This window comes from Penicillium longicatenatum, assembly GCF_028827895.1.
Source record: "Penicillium longicatenatum strain IBT 33135 chromosome Unknown contig_6_segment0_segment0, whole genome shotgun sequence".
Classification (NCBI taxonomy): domain Eukaryota; kingdom Fungi; phylum Ascomycota; class Eurotiomycetes; order Eurotiales; family Aspergillaceae; genus Penicillium; species Penicillium longicatenatum.
Genome location: NW_026643123.1, coordinates 3,894,588 through 3,915,167, shown reverse-complemented (window position 1 = coordinate 3,915,167; position 20,580 = coordinate 3,894,588). Strand labels below are relative to the sequence as shown.

At 49.5% G+C, this 20,580-nt stretch overlaps 7 protein-coding genes across 7 annotated transcripts; 4 read left to right on the top strand and 3 right to left on the bottom strand.

Moving 5' to 3' along the window:
- Positions 1 to 1,313: 1,313 nt before the first annotated feature.
- N7484_009658 (uncharacterized protein) lies at positions 1,314 to 3,123 on the top strand (the record flags this gene model as incomplete). The annotated part of the gene is made up of 3 exons (XM_057120045.1): positions 1,314 to 1,878; positions 2,116 to 2,229; positions 2,288 to 3,123. The coding sequence occupies 3 exons, from the start codon at positions 1,314 to 1,316 to the stop codon at positions 3,121 to 3,123; spliced, it is 1,515 nt and encodes a 504-aa protein (XP_056969600.1).
- A 1,083-nt stretch (positions 3,124 to 4,206) lies between these two features.
- On the bottom strand, positions 4,207 to 5,511 carry N7484_009657 (zinc finger HIT domain-containing protein; the record flags this gene model as incomplete). Its single annotated transcript, XM_057120044.1, has 3 exons — positions 4,207 to 4,930; positions 4,985 to 5,407; positions 5,468 to 5,511. 3 exons carry the CDS (start codon positions 5,509 to 5,511, stop codon positions 4,207 to 4,209), a joined length of 1,191 nt encoding a protein of 396 aa, XP_056969599.1.
- A 772-nt stretch (positions 5,512 to 6,283) lies between these two features.
- N7484_009656 (oxidoreductase, short chain dehydrogenase/reductase family) lies at positions 6,284 to 7,201 on the top strand (the record flags this gene model as incomplete). Its single annotated transcript, XM_057120043.1, has 4 exons — positions 6,284 to 6,331; positions 6,381 to 6,676; positions 6,760 to 7,060; positions 7,112 to 7,201. 4 exons carry the CDS (start codon positions 6,284 to 6,286, stop codon positions 7,199 to 7,201), a joined length of 735 nt encoding a protein of 244 aa, XP_056969598.1.
- A 422-nt stretch (positions 7,202 to 7,623) lies between these two features.
- N7484_009655 (putative endo-1,3(4)-beta-glucanase) lies at positions 7,624 to 8,808 on the top strand (the record flags this gene model as incomplete). Its single annotated transcript, XM_057120042.1, has 1 exon — positions 7,624 to 8,808. One exon carries the CDS (start codon positions 7,624 to 7,626, stop codon positions 8,806 to 8,808), a length of 1,185 nt encoding a protein of 394 aa, XP_056969597.1.
- A 556-nt stretch (positions 8,809 to 9,364) lies between these two features.
- N7484_009654 (WD40 repeat domain-containing protein) lies at positions 9,365 to 14,716 on the bottom strand (the record flags this gene model as incomplete). Its single annotated transcript, XM_057120041.1, has 4 exons — positions 9,365 to 13,712; positions 13,769 to 14,077; positions 14,138 to 14,261; positions 14,323 to 14,716. 4 exons carry the CDS (start codon positions 14,714 to 14,716, stop codon positions 9,365 to 9,367), a joined length of 5,175 nt encoding a protein of 1,724 aa, XP_056969596.1.
- A 2,344-nt stretch (positions 14,717 to 17,060) lies between these two features.
- N7484_009653 (FAD-dependent oxidoreductase) lies at positions 17,061 to 18,240 on the top strand (the record flags this gene model as incomplete). The annotated part of the gene is made up of 3 exons (XM_057120040.1): positions 17,061 to 17,092; positions 17,155 to 17,741; positions 17,810 to 18,240. 3 exons carry the CDS (start codon positions 17,061 to 17,063, stop codon positions 18,238 to 18,240), a joined length of 1,050 nt encoding a protein of 349 aa, XP_056969595.1.
- A 685-nt stretch (positions 18,241 to 18,925) lies between these two features.
- N7484_009652 (translation machinery-associated protein TMA46) lies at positions 18,926 to 20,208 on the bottom strand (the record flags this gene model as incomplete). Its single annotated transcript, XM_057120039.1, has 4 exons — positions 18,926 to 19,337; positions 19,407 to 19,957; positions 20,060 to 20,077; positions 20,152 to 20,208. The coding sequence occupies 4 exons, from the start codon at positions 20,206 to 20,208 to the stop codon at positions 18,926 to 18,928; spliced, it is 1,038 nt and encodes a 345-aa protein (XP_056969594.1).
- Positions 20,209 to 20,580: the final 372 nt, after the last annotated feature.

The window sequence follows — 20,580 nt, the reverse complement described above, 5'->3', positions numbered from 1 at the left end:
AACATCCATTCAAGGACATCAAATCACATGGGAGAATCTCCCACAGCTTTGTACTTAAACATACATTGATATAGGTATTTGGCCATTTCAGCCCATGTTGGCGACCGGTCATTTTCTGACCTTCAGTACATTTCGCGCTTTACAGCGATTTCTGGGCTTCATGCAGGAGTGTTAAATAGCAAATAAGGTAGGACCGAGTATTAAAGTCTCAGATATGGCTTGTTCAAACTTCAATGAACTTCAATTTATTGGTTTCAGCACTCTTTCTATGATATGAGGAGATCTTCTTCTCTATACTCTGGAACTCACAAAGCAAAGCTTTAACTGGGAGTTTGGGGCTTCCTTTGAGTGGGATATTTTCTTTGTCGGGTTTACTAGAGGCCTCCTTTGCAGATCAAATAATATTGCGAAAATTTATTATAATGTCACCGAATCAGGAATCTCAACGAGACCCGAGATGTCCAAAGACTAATCACGAAGCGGGCGATTTCAATCTGACCCCGCGCGCACTGCCGGCGTGATTAGGCTGACCTTGGGCGGATTACCGCGGTATACGGGATCGCTAAAATGGACCCATATGAGACTACTCAATACGCTGAATTAGAAGAATATATGAATCTCTTTCCTCATCACAACAGATGCTATAGTACGATCCAGAGAATCCGCAATTCTAGATAATACTGTAACCTTAAGAAGTCGAGAGGGGGGTGCACCGGAGTGTCGTCACATACCTGTAGGTCAGCCTGAATGGGGCCGGTCAGCGCGAAAGGGCAAAATATAGCAATGGAGTTTGATTGGAGGATGATTCATCGCCAAGTAGTGGCGAAAGAGGGCATCCAATAGTCTCGGCTTTTCGTCCAGGTGGGTCATGCATCGTGTCGCACTAAGACACGCTAACAAAGACTAACGCATGCGGCCTCAAACTTTCAAGTTCTGAGCACAGGCGTATGGTATTGTCACACTTTCACATTCTGGGTAATTAATCACATCCTCCCAGAACAATGAGAGACTGCAATAGTAATTATGGAGTCATAAATCATTTGAGTCATCATGAATATGGAGGGACCAAATTAGCAAGTTATTCTGCTCAAAAATAATCAGAATTCAAGTCATCAACAAAGAAAAAGTGTGGCGGATAATGACTTGGTGTGACTGTGTGTTGGTCAGACGGTGTACAACGTAACAATCTGCCGCCCCCTTCCTTTTTTGCCCTTTTCTCTCACCACACACCCCTACAACAGCATCACCCACGAAATCTCCCCTTCAACAAGGACACCACCTCGCTATGGACCTTGAGTGAAAAAATGTCCACCATGACTAGTCTTGAGAGGAGTCTATCCTGCACCTCCAGTACCGCCCTCTCCATGTCTCCTCGCCCCTCTGCCCGAGAAATTTCACCGCCCGGTTCAGAGCTCTCTCTTATCTATCTCCATGACCGTGTGAACCAACTGGACACGCGGGTCCTCGAACTCCGATCCAATCTTATGACCAAGGATAACTACGTTGACCGCCGAAACCGCGAAGATGAGCTTATCCGACGCGAATTTGCTCAACAAAACGCCATCTCGAATCGCATTGACTTGAACGTTATCGCCCTTCGCACAGATGTCGACCAGATTCGCAGTAGCATCTTGCATCTCAAGACGACTGTTGGCCAGGTGTCTATGGAAACCACGTACACGCGAAGTGATGTCGACCGTCTTCAGAAGAGCGTGGATCAGCTTCAATCCGACACCGCGCAGATCAGGTCTGATTCTTGTGCCGCGCGTATCGATATCGGCAAACTTCAAACCGCTACCAACCAGCTTCGATCCGAATTCTCCAACCTCTCACGGATGTTCAAGTCTTTCGACACTCGAATGGATGTCGTGGAGTCTCGTATGGGTTGTATGGAAACTTGCATTGAATCTATGGGCTCTCGCATGGATTCCATGAATTCTCGAATGGATTCTATTGATTCTCGCATGATTTCTATGGATTCTCGCATGGCTAATATGGATTCTCGCATGGCTAAAATGGATTCCCGTATGGCTAATATGGATTCCCGTATGGCTGGTATGGATGCTCGCATGGAACTTGAGACCCGCATTCGTTTCAATTCCCTCACGCACACAGTCCATGCTAATATAAAGCCCGTCCCTGTTGTCTTGCCTGATGGTTCTCTGGAATTACCCGAGTATTTCCCACGCACTATTTGGCGATTCTGGTGTCTTAAGAAGCGAAGCAGAGGTGAGCAAGATAGTATAACAGACAAGTTCGGAAAATTTAACGCTAACATCCTCCTCAGTCCATCGCCTGGTTGAACTCTGCGAGTTTTACCAACTTAGAGGCTACGAGGACTGGCGACAGATACAATCCGCGGCAGAGATGTTTGCCCATGAGAGTGATTCAAGCGATTCCAGCGATAGTGGCTACCCTATTACACTCAATTCAGCCGTTCACCAGTATCCGGAGGCAGCTCTCCAAGCATTGGCAGCAACTTTGGGTCTTGTGTACTCCAAGATCCGCAAGGAATGCCTCAAAATGGAATCGGGCGAAGGTCTCCAAGCTGCTCCTCGTCCTCCCAAGCGTCAGCAAGAGGACGTCGCCTCCGCAGGCACCAGTACTAAGTCCAAACCTGTGAAAATGCCCCGTCGGCCCAGCGTTTCCGATTCTTTCATGCAACGCCTAACGTCGGGGGTCGAGCAGCCCTATGCCGAAACGGAATCCTCTGCGTCTGGGCCATCCCAGATACTAGGCTGGAAAGCTTTCTCCGATGTTGTGTCAGAGAATGCCAAGGGGAAGCTACCATCAATCGACCCGAAGGACCTTGGCGCTGTACTCCGTGCTTTGGAGCAAGGACGATTGAAGTTGAAGCCTAGTCGATCTGAAAGGATGAACATGTCACCTACTCAGTCAAAGACTAGCAGCAACGCCTACCGCAAGGCAGGCGAGCCAGCTCAGGAAGAGGTGCCTACTGAGCCGCATACCGTCCCCAACACTATTCCTCACCCTGTACCTACCTCGGCACCGAACACTGTTCCCACTGAAGTTGCCACAACCTCTTCACAGGGTAGCCGAGCCCGACAGGCTTCCATTGACCCATCAACTGTTTCGGATTCCGAAAGTTCGTCAATGTCATGATCGATCACATTACACTTCGTTAAATCTGCATCATGAAAACAGGCAGCTGGTTTTGCTTTTACCGTGGTTCTGATTCGCCCAGAGCGGATATTGTTTTTTATCGAGTTGCATCAACCGGGGGAAGAAGGCGCCAGTTGGAATTTTTGATCTGCATGGCTCTGCGAGATTTGATGATTTATTTTTTGCATTTTAGCGTTGTTACATACCCTTTAGTTAGCATGTCCGGAGTTTGATTTTGTGTGATTTAGTTCCATACCCTACCTGCTATTTGGGTTGTTTAGCATTGATTTTGTCTTGATCCCCATGATCAATTTGATTAACTCTTTCATGGTGCAGGTTTCCTGCCCTGTCGATCGAGTATTTGAAACCGTCCAAACTCGCTTCCAGTATATCACTCCTGTCTTGCTTCGCTACATTCATGAAAGACTAACTGGCTAGCATGGCTTGTGAGTTTGGGCATGGCCCCTTGAACGTCCTACCTGACCTGCAGACCAGCGTTGTAATCCCCGCCAACTGGGTCTCCAGAAAAGGGAGGCTATTCAGCACTACAAGCCGCCCGGTTTCGGTTGACGACCAGTTTCACAGCGTTGTACAGCGTTGGCGATATTGTCATCAAGGTTAACGGTTCGGAAGCAATGAAGGGCCCCGGGGAGCCAACTGCCCCCGGCGCGGGGCGCCCCACGGCCAGGCCCGAGAGGCCCCGCCAAAGTAGCGCCTTATCCACTGGTTGTTCCATGTACGAAATTGCCCTTTTTCCCCACTCTGACCTTTCTAGCCCTAGTCTCTACCCATACTATCCAAGTACTCTCCGACCTCATTTCGGCACAAAATAGTCAAATCACTGTGAGAGTGTACAAGAATTTCTGAAAAAACGCTCTTAACTATGGGGTTGGTCCAAGCTTTCGTCAGACCCAGATTATAAGGCCAACACGCTCAAAATATTTGATGCCTGACGGACTTGGTCAAATTCGAACCTGATCATCGGGTCCATGATTTGAATTCTGACGAATATTTATTTTAGTATCATGATACAGTTGAAATTTAACATCTCAGAGCTAGACAGCCTTCGCCTTATGAGACCTCTCAGGTTTCCGGTTCGAACAAATCGTGCTTCAAAACTTCCATCACCTTGTTCTCGTCCACATTCTGCAGCAGATCAACTGAGGATCCAGGCAGATCTGAAGCATTGACTTCTGTTTCTGACTGCTCTGCTTGTGCACTCTTGTCTGTGGCTTCTTCTGGGCCGACAATACGAATGTATTCCTCTTCCAAAATGAAAGGAGATGTGTCTTTCTCTGCGAGTAATGTTTCCGGGGAGGCTGGCAGCACATATATCGTAGGGAATTCCATGACCGTCCGCTCACGCAGTGCGGCTGCCAATGTCATTGCCGGCGACAGTGGTACCAAGACTGGTTTCTTGACTGTCGTTCGTGGACGATGGAGGTAGAAGTATAGACCACGATGCGAGCCAATTGGTAGATCCTGTGGATTCTCTTTCGCTGTTTCTGTAGATTTCTCAACAGCTTCTGAAGTAGACGGCTGCTCTGATTGTTCACCGGTAGGTTCGGTAGTATTCTCCGCCACGGTCGTAGACGGGACTATATCCGTTGAATCCTGCGCTGCAGCATTACCCTCCTGCTGATCCGATTTCTTCTCCACCTTCGACGATTCAGGACCCGTTTTCTCTTTGGACACCGGAAATCCACGATCATAAGAATCCGCAATGGGAAGGCCCTCCAAACAATTCCGAAGATTCTTCTCCCCAGCCGCAGAAATCCATTCCACAGACCAGCTGAGACACTTATGCCTAAAACCTCATCAGAAAATCGCAACATGCAATAAAATCATCTCCAAAACTTACTTCGGATGCCATCTTGAGTTATTCAACTTATTCCTTGACATCCCCCTCGGCGCTCTGATGACAGTCACAGCACCCTCCTCTGCGCGCCGCAAAAATGCAGCTTCGCCCTTAACAAGTCCTTGCTGCGGGACTTTCCTCTTCGGCCCCTCATCATCCCCATCTCCACTCGCCTGTCCACGCGCAAGATCAATCCCCCGGTTCTCGACCTCTCGATCTGCGCGCTCGAGGGAGCGCTCAACGCCCGTGATGAAGTTGAAGTCTCGATCAAATGCTGATTCGGTGGCTAGTTCACTTCGCTTTAGGTAGGCGGCTGGATCGCGGACGCCGGAGCATTGAGACCAGAGTTTATGGCGTCGTGTGCAGGGGAGGGAGCAGGTGCGGGTTGAGCAGCGCGGACAGCGGTATTTTGGGGGGTTAACGTGGCTGTTTGGGTCGTGTTAGAGCTGGGTATCGGGTTGTTGTGTTTGGGGTGTTTGAGATTACCATATTGAGCAGAGCTCACTCAGTAAAGGGTCGGAGGAGTCCATTTTGGTGATTATTTGGAGAATTGAAGAATTGCGACTTTTGAAGCTTGGGAAATTTGAGACGCTTATCTTTATCGATAAGATTAGGGTGTTGGTGCCTTAGGCTAGGTATCTGCCCATAGGCATTTCATCAGAGTCTCGAAAATGATTTTATTATCCTTATCTACGCGGTATAGTATATAATATCAATACAGTTTTATACAAGTGGTTTCATTCAAGGTAGGTTCTTGTGGAAATCCATGTTGGCCAAAGGTAGAAGACATCTACGCACCAGAGACATGTACGAAAAATATTTACTTGGAGCCAATCTACGATGTCGAATTTACCACGCCAAGCAAATAGAGAAAGCCTTAGAGTGATTCTTTCATTATCTAGGAGAAATTCTACAGGACTTTGCTACTACATGGAATGTTTCATCTGAATATTGTTGTTCAGATGTACAAAGTTCTAAGGTTTAAACTTCAATGTTCGAAGCCATTCTCGTTCTTTAGGTGGTTACTCATCACGTAGCTGCGAATTGCATTATTGCTGTGTGAATAATTAGAATTACAACAACTGTGCCGATAATGATGACCTCGGCAGATATGATAATCGAAATATCATTTCGAGTTGTGTTCCAGTGTATGAGATCATCCGCGTGCATGATGATCAATCACCCATCCCCGCCGCATTTCTAAGCAACCGTGAAAGTAACCCCGAGCCATCCTATTTCAAGCCAATCCCTCAACATACAAATTGAACAATCATTCAGACCTCTACTCAATTCAATTTGAACATGGCTTCCAAGGCACTTGCAGTTATCGCTGGCGTCGGCCCCGGCACGGTATGCCTCCCAAGCTCTTGCTAACGTCAAGTTCTAACCCTTGTTCTAGGGCGCATCTATCGCCAGGCGTTTTGCTCAATCCTACAAAGTGGTGGTTCTAGCCCGCAATCCTGACAACTACAGCCCTGTGATTCAAGAAATCACTGCCAGTGGTGGCCAGGCAGTCGGCATCAGCACCGATGTTAGCAACGGCAATAGCGTCAATGCCGCATTCGATCAGATCGAAAAGCAGTTCCCAGGCTCACCACTTGCGGCCGCTATCTTTAATCCAGGGGGTGGTTTTGTGAGAAAACCCTTCCTGGAGTTGACGGAAGATGACTTTTCGAATGCTCTTGATAACCAGGCGTACGTCTCATTTAATCCGAATCAATTTATGAGTTTACAGTATAGAGCTGCCCATCTATAACATGATTCTAATCATTCAATAGCAAGGGTGGATTCCATTTCGCCAGACGTGCTCTGCCGCTTCTCCTCAAAGCAAAAGACTCCTCCGCCCATCCACCAACCCTGATTTTCACAGGTGCCACTGCGAGTCTCAAAGGATCATCCAACTTTGCGGCTTTTGCAGCCTCCAAATTTGCTCTAAGAGCGCTTGCTCAATCGCTAGCACGTGAATTCGGACCCCAAGGCATTCATGTATCTCATGCTGTTATTGATGGTGTAATTGATATACCTCGTACTAAAGCATGGGTCTTCGAGCACGAGGATGCCAAGCTGAGCCCTGATGCTGTAAGAAACCTATTGCTGAGCCGCCTCGCTACATTCACTAATTATTCATAGATTGCGGATTCGTACTGGCATCTGCATACCCAGCCACGAACTACGTTTGCTTTTGAGTTGGATCTCCGGCCATATGTTGAGAAGTGGTAGTGTCAAGCGACTACTTAAGTATTCGTAGTCCTCTAGCTCAGTTAACAAGTGAAGTGTATGCAAGGATTTATATCTCTGGGCTTTTTAGGCCATTCCCAAGTACGTAATTATGGTAGGATCAACCTTGGAACCTGAAGGCCCTGAAGACCTCGGACTAGAACGTGAGATACAAATTACTTGATAGCTATTCTATTCCCAATATGCATGCTCAAAAGGTTATACATTCTAGCTCAACAAGGTTGCTTACATACGTATATCTAAGTTGCCATAGAAAACATTTACTGCCTAGACATTTCATACTGCGTGATTACACAAGCACCCGCTTAGTCATCAACCAAAACGTCATCCGACTGTGAGCTCTCTCCAAGCTCGCTTTGCTCCAAGTTCTGTCACCCCACACTTGAAGGCCAACAATAAACACAATGGCCGTTGACGATGCCTCACCTCAGGGAGGCTCATACCTAGGCGACAATGCCTCAACCACCAACCCTCCAACATCGACAACAAGCCCTACCTTCCGACCACCCAACTTCGCCGGTCTAAAGATCAAACCTGAGCTCCTCGTCCGCCCTGACCTATTCACACTATACTTCGGATTTTTCGGAAACACAAACTGGCAACGCACAGCCAAAGAAAGGATCGTCGAGCGACTTGAGGGCACATGGGTCATGACCGGCCGCAACCCCAGGCAAGAGGAGCTTGACGCATTCACCGTACACACAACGAGGGGCATGTACTACGGTCGAGCTGGTATCCCGGTGTCTACTTTCATTGGCGCAGCATGGATGTACCAAAGGGGGGCGAAATATTTCCCAACCGGCGCCAATGCGAAAGAGCGCTTGCTCTTGATGCGTCATATCTTCCTCACCCAGAGACAGGAGTTCATGAGTGTAGTATCCAGGGTTGCGTTCAGGATGTTCTTCATCGGCACACTTGGTGGCATTATCTCAGGTGTAGCGTCGGCGTACGTCAATGTGGGTGGGCTTCTTTCCGACCCGCGGTTGGAGCAGTGGAGACGGGACTCGAAGGCTTCGAAGGACGAGGATATTCGCAAGCGCAAGATGCAACTTGCGAGTGACTCGTATCACAGGGCGCGCAGGTCGGTTGAGGATAAGGTACATGTGGGATCGTCTGACTATGACTCTGGTGTGCCTGAGGCTCGTGTTAATGATTCTTCTATGAGTGGCTTCGAACCGGCTCAGTCTCAGCAGCAGTACGGCTACGGCCAATCTTCTGGTAGCCCTTCAACGTATGAGTCGCAACCATCTCAGTCAAGCTCTTCCGATTTCTTCGGCGGGAGCGACGATGATGCTAGCCCGACTGCTCCCGAATACCGAAATACAAACCCCGATGGTTCACCTATGAGCTCTTGGGACCGTATCAGACAGCAGAATGCATCATCGAGGCCTCAGCCCCCTATGCGTCAATCCCCCCAGGCATGGGGTCAATCGCAGAACCAGCCTGAGTCTGCTCCTATTGATACACAGGACCGGTATGATTTCGACAAGAGCCGCGAGAGAGAGCAGGCTCAGGCAGAATTTGACCGGATGATGGAGGCCGAGAGGAATGCCTCTGATGAGCCCACTCGACGTGGTTGGGGATCATAAGTCTTGCAATCTTAGCCCTATCTCATCTCCCACTGTATACTACAGCTACACTGGATTTTCTCTTTTCATGTGAATACCGATGTTTGAATTGAAAGTTCCTATGATAACTCCTCGTACCGTCATTGTTGGCCTTCGCAGGCATGGCTGTAGACACAGTATTCCATCTAGTAAAAATAGCTGCCGAGATTTTAACCGAGAGAGGAAACATATGAAACAAGACCTGCTATTTTGGCAAGGGAAGTGTTGATAAATGAGAAATGAGAAATGGAAACGCTAAAACCGTGTATACGAGAAGAAAATGCTTATGTCAGGGGCATAGGATGCTTGCAAATTGTTTCAGGTGACCAAATAGGAGATTCAAAGCATATGAAAAGGAGAATAAGCAAGTGAGGGTATAAGAACAAGAGGTAAAGAGGGGGGAATCAATATGAGAGAAGAACGTGGTTCGCTAAACATGAAAACATAAAATCATAAAATCAACAACATGAAAGCGAGCGTCAAATGGCAGAAATCAACGTAAAAATATAAAGAATTTATAAAATGTTCAAGCTCACGTTTAGACCCCATAGCCCGGTCCGGGTGTATAAGCCCGCGAGTGCAACAATTCATACGGCATATCATTCTCAAGGGCGTTGGATCCCCATTCGGTTGCTGTACCCCAAGGCTCAACACTGCGGCTAGTGCCCCGGATACGCGTGAGACTGCGCAGCTTGTTCGCGAAGCTTTCATTCGAGCTGCGGTTGCGACGGTGCTCGTACGAGGTACGTTTACCCGACTTAGAGTCACCCCCGACACTGACATGGATGGTAGGAGCGGCGGTCATCGCACGAGGAATCATACGACCCATATCTTCGTTCTCGATTGCAACATCGATAGTAGCTGAGGACTGTCGGGGTGAAGTTGGATCCACGGTGATTGGGAACGGTGGTGGAGGCGGAGGGGTATTGAGATGCTGTAGCTCGGGGAGAATTGGGGGAGGTGGTGGAGGAATCATGTCTTGCGGTGCCAAAGGTCTTTGCATTGCATTTTCGATTGTCTCTTCAATGCTGACGGTCACCTGGGGCGAAGTACCAGAGACGTAGCCTCCGGAACTGGTACGACGGTGGCCCATGTTGCGGGCACGACTGCTGGAGCGGCTCCGGGGGAGGTTGGGGTTGAAGTGTGGATGCATTGGTAGTTCAGATGGCACTGGGGGTGGATTCATGTATTTGGATGCCTGGTTCTCTGGCATGGGGACTGACATGGATCGTCCGATTCTCTCAGCCGCTTCGCTATGGTAACGGATATCACTTGGGACTTGGGTGCCATGGTGGTCGCTTGGGATGGCGGGAACAGAAGGTGGTCGATCTTCTCGACCGCCACCATACTTGGGGTGTCTCATGGCCCGCGGCGTGGCTGGCAGTCCGACGGGCTGTCTTGAGCCCGATGAGCTTGAATCAGAGCTGCTGCCATATTCAGGCGATCGTTTGGCTGGGGGAATCTGGTTTCGAGATGGAACTCGGGGGAAGTAGGAATTCCCATGGAATGGAGGCGGACTTTCAATGGGTGATCGAGCAGATTGCAATTCGCCTGGGAAGGGAATGTTGGGTGCAGAAGGGTTTCGTGCAAGAGACAATCGACGGGCTTCCAACTCAGCAGCGGCTAGTTCTCTCCTCTTCTTCTCGGCCAAAGTGACAAATGGCGTTGTTGGAGAGACTTGCTCGTGGATGTCATTAGCAGCTGAGACTGGCCTACTTTGACTGCGGCCATGGGCGAAGACATCTTGTTCAAATGTCTTGCTGCTTAGAACATTCTCTTGCCCAAAGGCTTTGTTGCTCAGGGTGGCTTCCTGTCCAAAGGCCATAGCGCTCAAAACGGCTTCCTGTCCAAATTTCTGGTCTTCTTGACCATACACCTGGCTGCCCAAAACATCCTGGGTGGGTGTCTCGTTGCTCATCTCTTGTCCAAAGACCTGGGCGCTAAGTGCAGTCTCCTGTCCAAAAGCTTGAGCACTCAAGGTACTTTCTTGTCCAAACACCAAAGGGCTCAAAGTCTCCTCCTGCCCAAAGGATTGAGCATTTAAAGTCTGCTCTTGTCCAAAAGCTTTGCTGCTTAACTGTTTAAAACCCTCGGGCTGAGATGGGAGCTCAAACTCAACAGGCTGGCGTATATCGGGTACACTATGAGACACCTTGTGCCTGGACTCGGGGGAGGCCTCTCGTCTAGAATGAGTTGCTTTTTCTGCACGACGACGGCTTGCGCTTCTGTGGTGCGAACGCAGTCGCTCCTGGTTCCCAGCAACAATCCTGAGGGGATCATTGACACCATCTTGTTGAGAGGCTTCCTGACCAGGGAGAGTCATTGGCAATGACATTGGCAAGGGCGAAGATGGCGAACGAGCAGCAGAGCCATGACGGTCAGTACTACGACCTCGGGAAGAGGGATCCAGCCTTTCTAGGGCGACACGGCTTGCGGTGTGTCGACTAGAAGAGCGCTGGCGATTTCGTGATCCTGCCTTTCTCATCCTGCTGCTGCTTCGAGCACGTGAGTGAGATTTCTTTCGTGTTTCGTCTCGTTTCTCCGTTTCCCCGATATGATAACGTGCGAGCTCATCGGGTGACATTGGCACTGGGGATGAAGGCGATCGTTTCGCAGGCTGGATATATCGGCGCTCGTTCCGGCCACGAGTCTCCTGGGATGCCTCACGCGGGTTTTGACCACCAGTTTCATCGGTATTTCTTCTTGCTCGTCCAGAGCGCTGGCTGCGGTAACCTTTTGCGTGGTAGTTGGCTTCGTCCAGGCTGCTGATGTACTGGTCAATGCTACGACTACTCACACTCGGACTCTTGGCGGAATTGTAGCTATGCACCGTTGAGGTACTCTTTGCACTGTGAAGTAAGCCAGAATGGTTACGTGGGCTGGCGACCTCCTCAGCATGAACGAGTTCAATCTCAAGCCCGGCTGGCTTTCTATCACGAGAGCCGTTTCGGATATCGGAGTGGTCTTTCAGAGCCTCGAAGACCCCTGCTGCGGGTGATGGAAGGCCCTTGATGGATGCGAACTTGTCCGACCCTTGAACGGCAGTCTGGGGGCTTGGCTTTATTGAATCCTGGCCTGGTGTATATTTTGTTGCTGAGAGTAACAGATCACCGGATTCGTCTTGACTCTGCTCCTGGCCGCTGGTCTCTTCGGCCTCCGAAGTCGAGCCATAGGCACTACCAGTATTGTAGGAACGAGCCCGAGAGAACGTTGGGGGATGCACATCTACAGGGGTCTCGCCGATTGAAGGAAGACGGCGCCGGTTGAATGCAGGTGTGTTAGTCCGGGATGTCATTGCTTGGTTCAAACTCTGAATGTTGTTAAGCTTCCAGGAACCCAGTCCACCTGGAGATAGAGCCGAGTCAGCTACAGCAGACTCTGCGATAGGGGTGACACCAGGTGCGTTTGTGGGTGTTCGGTCATCGGACTTCAATCCAGGGAATCGGAACCGATTGTTGGGCTGCGCGTCGAAAGATGTGATTAGTTTCAACGCAGGAGTTTTTCCCGCAGATCGTTGGTTAGATGCCGACTTTGGTCGTGACGGAGGCGCGCTTGGTTGCATAGATTGCATAGACTGCATAGGTTCAGGCGAGGCTAATGGCGATTTTCCTCGAATAATCTCGGCGAAAGAGGCCGCCTGCTGAGCAGCTGGCGAAGTCCACGGCTCAGTAGGCTCAGCACCGGTGCACATGAAACAGCGAATAGCAAGTTGTTGTTGGGAATGCGAAACCACATATTCTCCCCATCTTCTTACGAGATATGATTGGCGTTGCCAGTCTGATGGCATCAAGAGACAAGTCATGAGAATGGCCTCCATGAAGTGATTGCGCGAGACATAGACCTCGATGGCATCATTGCTGTCGCCCAAGCCCAGAAGAATGGAAGCTGCAGTATGAATATCCCCAATCTCCAGTAGCTTTTGTACAAAGCTCTGTCCAACTTTGTTTGCCTGTGTCTGTCCGGTCATTTGACTCAGGGCCAAAAGCATCCAGTCTGAAGTAGTCGTTGGTCCAGCGCTGATCATTTCAGCCATCTGATCTGTGTCGGTCTCTCCAAGCCATTGTGCCAAAAGGATTGCACTTTGACTTCCAGGTGCATGGCGACTCCACTCATCTCTGATCAAATCTGAAATATCTCCTTCCCAGCCAAAAACCACGCTAAGCATTTGTTGTCGCAGATCGTCAGGGGTTAGATGGTTCTCATCAAAAGGCGGCTGCGACTTGTAGGGTACATCATTCAGACGCGCTCGCATGAATGGGAAAAGATCAACAATATTTCTCTCAGCAGGACTCATTTGCACCTCATTTCGCAATCTAGATCCAGCACGAGAGCTCTTCACTGACGACATCGAGACTGATGAAGCATACGGAAAACCGGCTGATGGCTGTGGCGTATCGCGTCCAGCCGATGTCATCGAAAAAGTTGTTGACGTCTGTCCTGATCGGCTTGGCGGTGAAAATGCATCAGCTCTGTTATACTTCCCAGATGAAGCCTTGGAGCTAACAGATTCCGTCCGGCTTCTTGATGAGGCAGGGCTAATCAGATCCGCCCTTTGTTGCCTCAGGTTGTCGAGTCCGTTTGAATCAAATGGTGTTCGTCGAGAATTTGGTGGCTCTCGAAGCTCTGGGGGATCCTGCAGGCGCCGTGGAGACATTGTCTTTGATCGTTGGCCCTCGGATGTGACCGAACGAGGAATGACTGGAACATGTTGCACGTTGGCCACCATTGCTGGGTTGTCAACATCGTACTGCTGAACTGTATTATTGGGACCAATGGTAAATAGCGTCGCAGTGGCACCATGGTTTGCCAATCCTCGCACTCCCTCCAATGTAGGAATTGGCTCGTAGGTCACATGCTTTGTTCGAACATCCCAAGCCCATGTTTCTCTGTACCGAGTCAATCAGTATCAATACTGGATGCCTGCAAATTTTTCTCCACTCACCCTTCAAGGTATTGCACAATTTTGCCATTTTTGGACCATCCCATCCACTTCGGATCCGCTGAGGTAGAATCAGATCGTTTTAATACACGAATCACTCTGGGAGCCTCTTTCCCTGGTGGTTTTGATACACTCCAGACTCTCAGATCCCCATTTGAGGCCTGGGTTGCCAACATGTCTGATTTCTGTTTCGATGAAGAGGCATGCCAGGCAAGCGAAATGATTGGCGAGGGTTCACGCGAAGTGGTCAAGGTATGGAGGATGGTGAATTGAGGAAGGAGGGTTGCGATAAGAATCGATCCATTTTGATAACTAGCGAATTTGAAGGTTAGATATAAATCCAAGACGTGTTTCTAAACTAGACCAACATACCCAATGGCATAGGTCCGACAATCCATAGCCGGAGCAAGAGAAGTAATGGGATCGAAGATGGTTCGAGCGGAAATGTGTTCCGAGGTTGAGGGCTCGAACAGGATAACTTCACCTTTGCCGTTCCCTAAGGTAGAACTGCTTGTCAGCAATCATATCAGGTACCATGGCCATGTTGTTTCTCATACCAAATGCGACATTCCCGTTGCGCATCCATGATGCGACTCGCAGGTGCTCAAACGATGCAAATCTTGCAATCTCTGTGCCCGTGAAAATATCCCATACAATTGCTGTCTGGCCTACATCATAGCTGACCACCAGCCGACCCGCACCGCGCTCGCTCACATTGTCCACTGAAATAAATTCGATATTTTCCTGGTGGCTACTGAACCGACGTTCAACCGCAAGCGTGTCATGGTGAAGGCACAGGATGGTGGTATCCTGCGCATATAGAAACAGCGACGCCGTTGCCGCACAAGGCTCGAACCTAGGCTCCGATGGAACTTGCGGGGCCATTGCTTTGGCGATCTTGAAGGGTCGTGATTCTGACACCAAGCTCCTACTCCGTGTTAATCTATCCATTCTGGATGTTTATATGCTTTAGGAATAAGTGGGCAGACTGCAACCACCAGAGTGATCTTTCGCAAAGGCTAGGTTGTCGCCCCGGATCTCCAGTGGTTTTCGGTGGAAAGCAAAACCCCACAAGCCCAGAGGGTAAATGCAAGCGAAGGAAAAAAGAGAAAGGTCAGAAAAGAAAGGCCAAAAAAAAACTAACCTGATTCCGTTCTTCCCAGGTCAGAGGTTACTAATCGGCCACGACCCTAGATTACCCTTCAAGGCAGAGGGAAAAGTGCGCAAATACCGCGAGGCATTTGGAGGCTTTGGGGAAAGGAACTAAGGGCCTGACAACGCAAAGGATTGCAGGAAGCTAGGCTGTTCGCGATGACCTGGATCTTAATAAGGAAACGTTCGAAGCGAGCTGTGGGTAATATGCAACCAGGTGAAGATTGGCGTAAGTTGAATGCACGGGGAAGGATAGGAAAGAGAACAGGGATTCAGAAAGGATTTCAATGACCACGTTCATCACATCCCATTAGCGTGGAAGGGCTTAAGTTTGTGACAGGACATGTGGAGATGGGTAGCAGCAGGGGTGTATATCTATACTATATACGCATATAAAATCTAGCGCCACCCTAGTCGTGGAGCCAAGGATTGGGGGGATGCGCTTACTCCGGTAGGACAGAAAGCTCACATTTCGTCCAAAAGGAAGCAGAGGGGGCGCCGGTAGCCGATCAGAATCTTGGAGTCATCGAGCTATGGAGCAATCGGGGTTGGCGCCGGGGCACGACACAGGGCGCTTCATTTCACGACTAACCATACAACTGGGCCGTCTGGGAGACACCGAGAATCCACCATTGCCCGAAAAGATGGAGACTGCCAGAAGCATCACATCATTAGCGGAGACGGTGAGATCGAGCCTTGTTGGTGGCTGGGGTGCGTGGCTCTGGCTCGGTCGGACTGCACCAACAAGCATGCAGAAACGAGACAGAAGAAGTTACGGGTTTGGATCAATGCAGGAAGCTCCCGAATCACAGACGGGAACCATGAGCATCTCTGGTTTCCAAGGTAAGGAAGTGGGTCCTGCGATATCAGAGAAAGCGCGTGGAGTCGATCCAATTTTTTATTTTTTCATAAGGGCCCGTGGACTAACCTGCACGAAATTGGTGACGAAAATGACAGCCGTTGAAGAGTTAATGACCCGAGAACTTCCCAGTGGCTACGAAGCACATTGGCGTGGATGGAGAAGGGGGAAAGAAACCATTGGAATGCAGCGTCCCGTTGCGAAACGTGAGGATTTACCCCAGTCGAGTCAAGAATCCCAGAAACATTCATTTTTTGATTTATTGATTTACTGTTTTTCTCGTTCCTTCTTTTCTGAGACAAGAAAATGCAAAAATCCAATGTGATAAAAGAGATCCGTGCAGTTGGTTGACAAGCTGCACCTTTCGTCACGTTTCATCTACCAATCACACCTCGTTACCGCTGATCTCTCGGCGCCTACACCAACTCTACTCAACCAATTACCCTTCAGACCTCCCAAGGAGGTGGGAAAAGGTTATGGGACATGCTTTCTGAGGGTCCTCGAGGCAGCCTATGGAAATTCAGAAATACACTACGAAATTCTCTCTCTCTACACCATTTCCGCCCTAGAGTTTCATCGTGGTTTGGAGGAAGATTATATACGACGATCATTTCGTGGGATTTGGTGTTCTTTTGCATGCAAGGCAATTGCAGGTCTCTGGCCTTATGTGATGTGACCGTGTGCTTCAGGCTGGGGTGTTGCTTGCTGCACATCAGGCACATTATATTGTGCGTTCCCAAAGGAGCTTGGGCCTCTGCGGAGTGGTATCGGGGAGAGGGACAAGGCACCCTTGGAGAGTTTTGCAATCGAACTTGGAACGAGGTCGGGAGACTGCGTTGCACGATCCGGTGATCAATCCCATTTTTATTTCCTCGAAGTGGTAAGAGTTGCGGGAACTGGATCCTCGTTGGAAGTCGACCCGCGGGTATGCTGATCAATAGACGCTTGGTGCTTCCAATACTTTTATGATATAGTCATATAGATCCTACGTTTCCATCACGAGATGCACCTTATGTCAAGCCTCATAAATTCTTTGGTTTTTCCCATGCACGCATTCAGCTGTCACGTTCAATCTCGTGATTATTTTGCGCTTACGGGTTATGACCATGATATCCGTCTCGTATCTGGCGTGCGGGGGCTTATCTCATCCTCGGATATTGACTCACAAGTATTCGAATCAGCCTAACATCTTCAATATAGTTGAAGATTGAGTCCATCAACTATCAGCTTCCCGCGCTTCTGATTCCACAATTATTGCCGTGCTATAGTACATATAATCCAAAAATGTCCGATCCTGAGACCATTGTCATTATAGGGTAAAAAGAAAACCCCAACACAGCCTGGCAATTTTAACATGATCTAACTAACAGCATCTTAGAGCCGGCGTGATAGGTCTGTCGACTGCATTATGTGTTCAACAATCACTAAGTCCCGCGCAGTCTGTGCTCTTAATAGCTAGGGACTTCCCATCCGACACCTCCATTAACTATGCCTCCCCGTGGGCCGGAGCGCATTATCGGCCCGTCCCGGGGTCCTCACCACAGGCGCTCCGTGAGGCAGGTCAGGCACAGCGAACATACGAGTTCATGAAGCGAGTCGCCGCTGATGAGCCGGGCGCGGGCGTCAGATTCATCCAGGGCGTTGAGCACCTCGAAGCTCCGCCAAATGAGTACCTGGACGCGCAAAGCGTGCGAAATGTATATGAGCATCTTGATGAATTCCGCCATCTTACGAGTGGCGAGATGCCCGAGGGCGTGAAGTGGGGTGTTCAATATGGAACTTATGTGGTCAACTCTCCGGTTTACTGTGCACATATGCTACGTAAGTTTGTTTTGAAGGGCGGGGACACAAAGCAATATAATCTTGCGAATATCAAGGAGGCATTTTCTCTGGCTTCGAACGTAAGCACTGTGGTCAATTGTTCCGGGGTTGGCTTTGAGGATCCAAAATCATTTATTATCAGAGGTATGCTCTTCTTCTCTGGACTACGTTTTTGTCGGAATGCTGATTTAAAGCTCTCCTTTCACATCTAGGTCAAACCTGTCTCGTTCGAAACCCTGTGTCGGAGACCATTACTCGCCAAAATGAGGATGGATCCTGGTCATTTTGCATTCCACGTCCATTGGACGGTGGGACAATCATTGGTGGGACGAAGGAGCCTCATGATTGGAACCCCCATCCCTCCATGGAGACCCGCGCAAGACTTCTTGCCAACGCAACGAAATGGTTCCCGTTCCAACCGGAAAGTGATGGCCAGTTTGATGTGGTTCGTGATATAGTCGGACGACGACCTGCTCGTGAAGGCGGGATGCGAATTGAAGTCGAGGAGCTCGGGGACGGGAAGCGGGTCGTTCATGCCTATGGTGCTGGTGGACGTGGCTTTGAGCTCTCGCGAGGTGTCGCCGAGGATACCGCAGCATTGATGCTGGAACAGGGAATTCTGCGAGAGAAGGCAGCGCTGTAACCTTTTGACTATCAAAAACTTGAGCCAACTACCTGGTTCCCATCATATGATATGTCCATTTGTCTACGATTTGGCAGCCGCGAACGGGCATTGTAATTGTACAAAGCCGAAATCTCCCTCATTTCAAGGTTATGTAGACAACAGTTGAAGCTTAAGAGGACCTCGGGGTTTGATAGTTGGTCCGAGGACCTTGTAGGTCAGGGATTTAAAGATCGAGAACGTCGACAAAGCTATATATACCAGTGGGAATCGTTACCATCAACTTGGAAATCATGCGATACTGGGAAAAAACGGACTTTTTGCTACCAAGGCAAGCTGTCATAACAAGATATCAATCGTTGAATCTTCCGTCACATAAGACATAGGATCTGCTCAAAATCCTCTGCCCTCGTTACCATCAACCTGCCATGCTCCTCTACTCGACAACAATTGGTTAAGAGAGGATATAATGGAAAAAGGTGACTGGGTGAGCCTCGAGTGACATCACGAGGCCATACAACGCAAATTTTCGGCGCATCATGAGACAACGCCGAGAAATTGGCGATTGTAGCGATCACTCGTCATGGGGATCCGGTCCCTGTGGGCCGACAGGTCCGGCCTGAGTATGGTCGGTCTGCGAAATCCGGTAGGAAACGGTCCCTTCTCAAGGGCTCACGAAACTGGTCTCGCGAGGAGGTGAGGGGGCTCAGCCCGCAGTTGGAACTTCAATACCGGGGATCCCATTGAGCTTGCCCATCCGTTCCTCTTCCTTCTGCTCACGTAATTTCTCAGTTTCTTCGCGCAGCGCATCAAGGTTGAAGCCATCATCATCGTCATCCGATTCTTCTTCACTGCTGTCGCCATCCTTCCAGTCACCAGCCTCGAACAATGAGCGACCGGTTGCCTCCTTAGCCTTCTGTGCTTGCTCCTCGGCGGCCTTCTTGCTCAGACGCTCGGTCTTCCACTTGGCAAAGGTCTCCGGTGTGACCGGCGTCAACTTGCCGGTCAACAAATGCCGCTCAGACTCCAGCCAGTCTTCCAGAGTGAGGGTGTTCAGCGGCGACTTGTCCATCAGGGCCTTTTCTGCCGCTTTCTGCTCCTTGGTCTTGAGGACGAATCTGTGCGATGAGAATTAGTACAGTGAACGAAAAGGCAACAAGATAAGAAAAGGGATAAATTCCACATACCCTGGAGGCAAGCTGTGCTTGTACATGCACTTATCACCACCATTCGGACAGACCCAGAACCAACCATACTTTTGGTTCTCCACAGCCTCAATGAAGAACTTGCAGACTTTGTCGGTAGTCGTCCGTGGGTTTCCATGTTTGCTCAGCACGACACTGCGCAATTTCTCCTCGTCCCATTGATCCATAGTATCGGCCTTCTTGGTGTCCTCCTCACCTTCCCCGGCATCACGCGAGTCGGTGTACAAATCCTTCTTGGCCGCCTTCCGCTCAATGTTTAGGTCATGGCTGAACTTGCACTTGCGACCCTTCTCACAACCACCCTTCTTGTGGAACTGGCACAGAACAGTCTTCGGGTCGACACCAAATGGAACCTTCTGTACCTGGACAGGCTTGAAAAGTTCTGCGGCTTCCTTCTTAGCTGCCTCGGCAGCCTTCTTTTCGGCCTCACGCTGGAGCTTCTCAGCGGCTCGTTTCTTCTCTTCAGGGTTCTTGTTTGACGCGGCTTGAGCGTTCAACTGGGTAATCTGTCTCTTGGCGGCTCCTCCTTTTTTCTGTTGGATGCTGCGTTAGTCATTTGTGCTGTATAGGAGAGTTTGGAAGAGTCGAGGGTATTTAGAGCATGTCGTGCGGATTTTTTTTTTTCGGTGACGTACATTTTTCATGCCAAAAGTCTATGAAGGTATCAAGCATTAGCGATCATTTAGTCTCTAGAAGAATCGTGTAGGAAACTTAATACGACACGAACCTTGTCATCGACGGTCTTCGTCTTCTTCTTAGGCTGGTCGGCCTTTTTAGGTGGCATCTTGAAGGATTGGGCTCGTGTGAGGCCGTGTGAATGGGAAAGAAAAAAAAAAAAAAGAGAAATGCGCCCGGTCGCGCGAGTGTTCAAGATCTAGATAACGCTGATGCAGCCCGAAAGAAAGACAGGAAGAAGCCCAAAGTAGGGAAGTCAAGGGTATGCTGTGAGTTGTGATTGAAGAGAGAGAGAGCCCTCCACAAATTCGAGGGGTGAGAAGTGTGGCGGCAACAATCTTTGACTGACCAATGACCGCCCGGGCCCTCCAAGTATATTCCAAGGGTTGAATTGAACACCACCCTCTGTAGGTTTCAGTATGGCATAAGCGTAGTGGTAGAGAAGTATTCGAGAAACAATGATCTTTGATACTACTTTCCA